The sequence below is a fragment of the Sprattus sprattus genome, assembly GCF_963457725.1.
Source record: "Sprattus sprattus genome assembly, chromosome: 7".
In the NCBI taxonomy this organism is placed as follows: domain Eukaryota; kingdom Metazoa; phylum Chordata; class Actinopteri; order Clupeiformes; family Clupeidae; genus Sprattus; species Sprattus sprattus.
In genome coordinates, this window is record NC_137926.1 from 23,459,060 (window position 1) to 23,464,935 (window position 5,876).

At 37.1% G+C, this 5,876-nt stretch overlaps 1 protein-coding gene across 1 annotated transcript; it reads right to left on the minus strand.

Annotated features, from left to right (window-relative positions):
• Window positions 1-19: 19 nt before the first annotated feature.
• Window positions 20-5,184, minus strand: LOC308368124 (troponin I, fast skeletal muscle-like). The gene is made up of 9 exons (XM_080842203.1): window positions 4,793-5,184; window positions 4,009-4,171; window positions 2,387-2,419; window positions 2,256-2,292; window positions 1,910-2,038; window positions 887-976; window positions 589-762; window positions 360-443; window positions 20-239 (listed from the first exon to the last, which is right to left on the minus strand). The coding sequence occupies exons 3-8, from the start codon at window positions 2,392-2,394 to the stop codon at window positions 369-371; spliced, it is 513 nt and encodes a 170-aa protein (XP_080698329.1). The 5' UTR covers window positions 2,395-2,419; window positions 4,009-4,171; window positions 4,793-5,184; the 3' UTR covers window positions 20-239; window positions 360-368.
• Window positions 5,185-5,876: the final 692 nt, after the last annotated feature.

A 5,876-nucleotide genomic window follows, 5' to 3' on the forward strand; every position in this document is an offset into this window, starting at 1 on the left:
AAAAAGGCCAAACAGTAGGTTCTTTAAACCCCAGTGTTTAATGATTATCTTATGCAACTGTAACATATATTACATCTAAATGTAGTACATTTTTTAGAAATGAACAGTATTGGTTTCTGTCAAAAAAAAAAAAAATGAAGGGAACATAACATGTCACACAAGTACAAATGGCCCCAGTCCATCTTCTTCCTGCCATTCACTTTGTCCATGCTGTTGTGTCTGAAATCAATTTCGTCAGGCTGTAGGGGGCGTACAAAAGATATATAGAGATGACTAACCTTTTCTCTTAAATTATTGGGACTACATTCATCAGTAGATTACACACACAGACTCTTTCCCCATTTTTAATGTAGACTTACCTCTCAAATTTACGCCTCAGCGCCCTCAAACATCTTCTTCCTGTCCTGCTTATCATCAACATTTTGACGCCAGTCACCAACAACCTGGAAAGATTTAACACATGCTGTTCAATTGTGTGTGTGTATGTGTGTGTGAGAGAGAGATTTTGTTTATTTATTTGTTAAAGCCTTCATGGATAATAATATAAAAAATTGGATGGCACATGTTCTGGTTACACTGAACACTCACCTCCTCCTTGACCTCCTTCTTGACCTGCTTCAGTTGGGATCTCATGTCCATTTGAACCTTGTGCTTGGAGCCAAGCAGAGCCTGAAGCATCTGATCAGCGGACAAGCGCACTTTCTTCAGAGCTGGCTTCTTCATACCTTTCATTTCTACTACCTTAAACTTCAGCTCTTCAACCTAAGGAGACGATACAAATATTTTTTGGCCCATCTTTCGCAAATACATGAAAAAAAAAAATAATTTGAGGTTTTTCCATCTCTGGAGAACAGAATTTCACCATAGATATGTTAACAAGAATCACCTCTTTTGTTCCCTTCGTTATTTTGGACTCTGCGTCGTATCTATCCTCATCAACTTTGTCAATCTTCGAATGTAGCTCTTTGCACAATTTCTGAAGAACATAACAGAAATCACAAAAACATACATGCTGATATGTATAAAGATAATTAATATGGCCCTCTAGATAACAAATCATTTAGATGTTTCAAGTGGCAAAGCGTATTTGGTGTCTACATTTTGCTAAATGCTCAATAAAATGTACTATATGATTCTACACAACATACATATATTTTATTATTTAGGGCTCCACAACTTCAAATAGCTTATTAAGGGTTCTTGTTAATCCAGAATACAAATATGTTTCCCTCAAACCCATCATGAAGAGGTAGGTATAGATTCATTTTTTACTTAAAAAAAGGAATCCCAGAGCAAAATTTTGAAATTATATATGGTCTATAACCAACCTAAAGATACAATACATAGTATTGTGTGGTTAAAAGTTCTTCCAGATTTATAATTTCAGGCATTACTAAACACAATGTCTCCTAATATTTATTGTGTGTTTGAGGCTTTGTAATGGCTTTTTTCCTTACAATTCTCTTGATCCCAAATTTGAAATAAATGCATACATTCACTTCTAAGTGTAAGTGCATCATATGGCGGGATTAAAGTAGCTTATTATACGGCTCTTCAGAATGTTCCAAAAAGTACCGTTGATTTGAATGAGCCATCCCTACGTCATACCCTGCGAAAAGATAATGACCGGTGTCATTGGCAACGGGTTTTGTGCTTCTAATTCACCTCTTTCATATCATTCCGCTAAAAGTCCGGTCATTTTAACGTAACAGACTCATGGTAATTTGAAATCAGCAAGTAATGGGTTGCTATGCGCGTCGGGTTGTTGTTCGCCCCGTCGGGAATTATTTTTGGAGAATGACCTCCGGACAATACATTATCCCTTACTTATGACAATACACTACTGTTTTACCAAAAACTTTCAAAAGTCTGGTTGTAAAAGACCAATGCACTCCCAAGCTTGCCCCACCTGTAGTGCCTCCAGGTCACCGGGTAAATCGAGATCTGGGCAGTTTTCATTCAGGTATGCTGCCTTTGCAGCTACAAGATCAACCTTTTCCTGTTCAAGCCGCTCTGCAGCAATTGCAAGCACCACGCTCTGAGAGAGAGGAGAATCAGTGAGTGACTTACACAACATTGACCATTTTAATTTCAACAATAACAAAATCAATATGTAAGTTTGTACAACATTCTTGTTTTAATAATAATGATTAATCTAATTTATAAATTTCCATCACTGAAAGAGTGCTAAAAAAAAGGTGTACAGAAGACTGAACGACTCTTGAAACAGATTCTCAGTGAACATGAGGATTTACCTTCAGATGATGCTTGCGGCTTGAGGTCATCTTTTTTCTAAGGGGTAATGCAAAAATCAAAAAAATTAACAGAATTAATGAGAGAGCACATTAATATGTATAGAAGTAGTCATATATAGACAAATACTTACTCAGACATCTTGGCAGTTGTTTGTTCTCCTTAGCTGTATTGGAATGAAAGAAAATTGTATTTGTATTTTTTTTTTATTGCAGTGTGCAAAACCAATCTGTAATTTAGATATACAGATAGGGACATCTCTCAGGAGGATATATGTGTAACATATATGTAAGGGACAAAATTGACCACAAATAATTGCTAGTCAGAGATAAATATTCCATTAAATTGAATTCAGAGCCCAGTGCCTAAACCCCCGTAGAGCAATGGTGACATGGGCAAGAAAAAACTCCCTTTTAATCAGGAAGAAACCTTAAGCAGAACCGCACACATAATGGGGGGCCATTCTGTTAATACATGCTGTATTGTGTCTTTTATCCTGCAATTATCCATCTCTCAGCCGTTCTGTGATCTATTAACTGTCTTGGATTAGAATGTCAGCAGGCAGATTGAACCGAGTGCCAAACTTTGTGTACATTTCAATGTTGATGAAAGATATGAAAGTACAATGTAGTTCAGTCTGGATGAATATTGCTGAATACTCAGCACTGGGTTAAACCACATGAATGCAATACTTCTGCGCAGGACTGCCACACTGGCCGGGTGTCAGAAAGTATCAGACTTCAGGTAGGGAAATTGGGGGTCGAGCAGTGAAGCTGTCGAAACCTTTTCTAATCTTCACCTAATTGAGATGATCTTCTGATAGATTTTCTTTGTTTTCAAAGTAATAAGTCTGTTACAACCTATCAAATTTAGAAGGATGTGCAAACAGGATGTGACCTCATATATCAGCCAATGTTTGGTCAACTGACATGAAACTTGCTGGGAGTACAAGTGACATGACCTGTCTATGGGCACTATGGCCTGCTGGGGTGCTTGTTTCCCTAAACCGCAGCTTGCAGCTATATTTAGGTTGGAGTTGGGTTATCCACATACATAAATCTCAGCTGGAAGAGAGAAAATAGGGGACAGTTTTTTATAGAATGGGTTTCACTATCAAGATGGTGGACACATGACCCCAGAGGAATCTGAAGATAAGAACTGCAGGAACCCAGGTCAAATGACATATGACGGGAAGCCAAGAGTATTTTATAGCGTATCTCATATGAATATTATATATTCAGATCAGTTTGTTTTGACTTTATTATATAAATCATACATGTATATATAATATATATATAAGTCAAATCAAACTGATCTGAATCCGTCAACCAATGTCAGGCAGCAAGATATTGTAAATTAGGTTGACTTTGCGTACTATATGACGTGGGTGTCTGGCTCATAATCTGATTTGATGATTACCTTGAATATCTGATTTGATTCATTACAAGACTGGCTCTATGGAATTCTGAACAGACAGTGATAGCATCCCTTAACCCCCTTAGTCGGCCATCACAAAATATTTTTTACTTTAAATTGATCAAAAATGCCTGATTTAATTTCTCAAATAAAAATCACAATTTCAAAAACCTGACTTAATTCAGAAATGCCATAAATGATAATTGTATCGCTATTTTCCAAAACACTAAATAATTTAGCAAAAAACAGGACACTCCTGTTTTAACACTAAAAGCAGGATTGTACATAGATACACTATCCAAAGACTATCAGCAGGGAAGATAAGGAAAAAAGACTCACCTGATGAGAAACTGGACTGGAGGAGCTGAGGGTCTGGACAGGTTGAGGGAAGAGTGGTGCTACTACTTATATGAACACAGCTACTATATAAGGTTGGCAGCATCTGTCACCACAGTCACCTCTGCTCTTTATGGTCATATCTTGCCAATATCATTGGCTCAGCCTAAAATAGACAGAAAAATGCTGATTTTTCCAGATGTCTCTTTAGCAATATGCACAGAAGAAATGCATTGTCAAGATGAAACATGAAATAGGTGCTTTAAGTGCAGAAAACCACTACCATAGCCTCTTAAATGACTAAATAAGGAACAGAATAAGATGAAGTCACACAACATATTCAAAGACATCTGAGGGCTGGAGTGTCTCATAGGAACACGCTTAGACTGGGGGGGGGATTTAGGGGTGGAGCACGTGGACTAAAATTGCCATCATTTTTTTTTACTGCAAACAACAACAAATATGAATGTGATAAAGCAAAAGCAACACATAGAGTAAAAACATAACATTATCCGTATTTGTTTGGAGATCACATGTTTATATTTTTTACAATATACCATTTTACATTTTTATAATATTCAATTGACAATTTCAGTGTTGATATATATTTACGACTCTAATTTCAGGTGTGCATCATCAAGTGTGTTAATAGACTACAAAAGATGGTTGGCAGAACAGGAGATTGTAAATTAATATAAAACATGTGCTTGTGTGCTTGTGTGTACATGCACATTTGTGTGTCTTTATTCATATGTATTATGTCTGTGTAGGGTATTTTTAAATTGACCTGTAACGTCTACTATGAGCACTGGGGGAGCCCTTCTTCAGGTTTCTGCCTGCCATTCACTCCTCCTTTCCCTCTCATCCTCTCTATCCATCCTGTTCAGTAACACTGTGGCTGACTTCTCACTGTGGCTGACTTCAGGACTAACTTAACACAAAACCCAGATTTGACCCAATTAACCTACAACATGTAGAGATACTATATTTGTTACAAACATATGTCATTTTATTCAACCAAATATTGAACACATTCATGTCACCTGAGAAATGCTGATTGCATTGCAAACAATAAACAACAAAGACATACATTACTAAATGAACGGGGTAGAAAAGTTTAGAAATGTCTTCAGTATTAGTCATATATTAGTAATTCTCTTTTTTAAATTAGTTATTAAGAGGGGGGGGGGGGGGGGGGGGGGGGGGGCAGATAGGGAGAGAGAGATAAAACAATACATTGTATTTTTAATTTTTAGGATGGATAGGTTTCAAATTCCAACTCACCTAATTATTGTCTGTGGAAGACTGTCACTTGTGGATACAGTTAACATAACTGGACTACGTTCTCCGGCAACAGAACATGTATCAAACATCCCAATGCAGTTACAATAAGGGGTGGACCAAGATAGTGTTAAAGCAGGGATCATCATTAATGCTTATCATTATATTTATTATCTTATGTCACTCCCTGCTCTTGATTCAACAGAAATCATAGGTTTTCCTGATATCTGTAGACATTTGTAGCACCACAAAAAATAAAACCCAAGGAAAAAGAGGGGTGTGTTTGTGTGAGTGTGTGTGTTGTGTGTTCTGTGGGATCTATAACAGCTAAACAAGATGGTCTTACATTTGTCACAGATTTAAAATGCTAAAAAGTATGAGAGGGAGGAAGAGAGTGACAAAAAAAGATTGTGGGTATGGTTTGTGTTTCTGTCTGTCTATCTGTCTGTGTGTGTGCGTACGTGAGAGAGGGAGAGAGAGAGAGAGAGAGAGATCTCTGTCGACATCTTGTGGAATAAATGTGCTTCATAGCTGAGTACTACAACAGACAAATCTGTGTCTGCAAAAACAAAAAAAGCCCAAACAGTATG

What these genes read in the sequence shown, in the direction of transcription:
- LOC308368124 (XM_080842203.1), bottom strand. An exon ending in GCCGCAAGCATCATCTGAAG is followed by an intron (nt 2,039 to 2,255) that starts GTAAATCCTCAT and finishes CCTCTCTCTCAG; the next exon opens with AGCGTGGTGCTTGCAATTGC. An exon ending in TAACGAAGGGAACAAAAGAG is followed by an intron (nt 763 to 886) that starts GTGATTCTTGTT and finishes TCGTCTCCTTAG; the next exon opens with GTTGAAGAGCTGAAGTTTAA.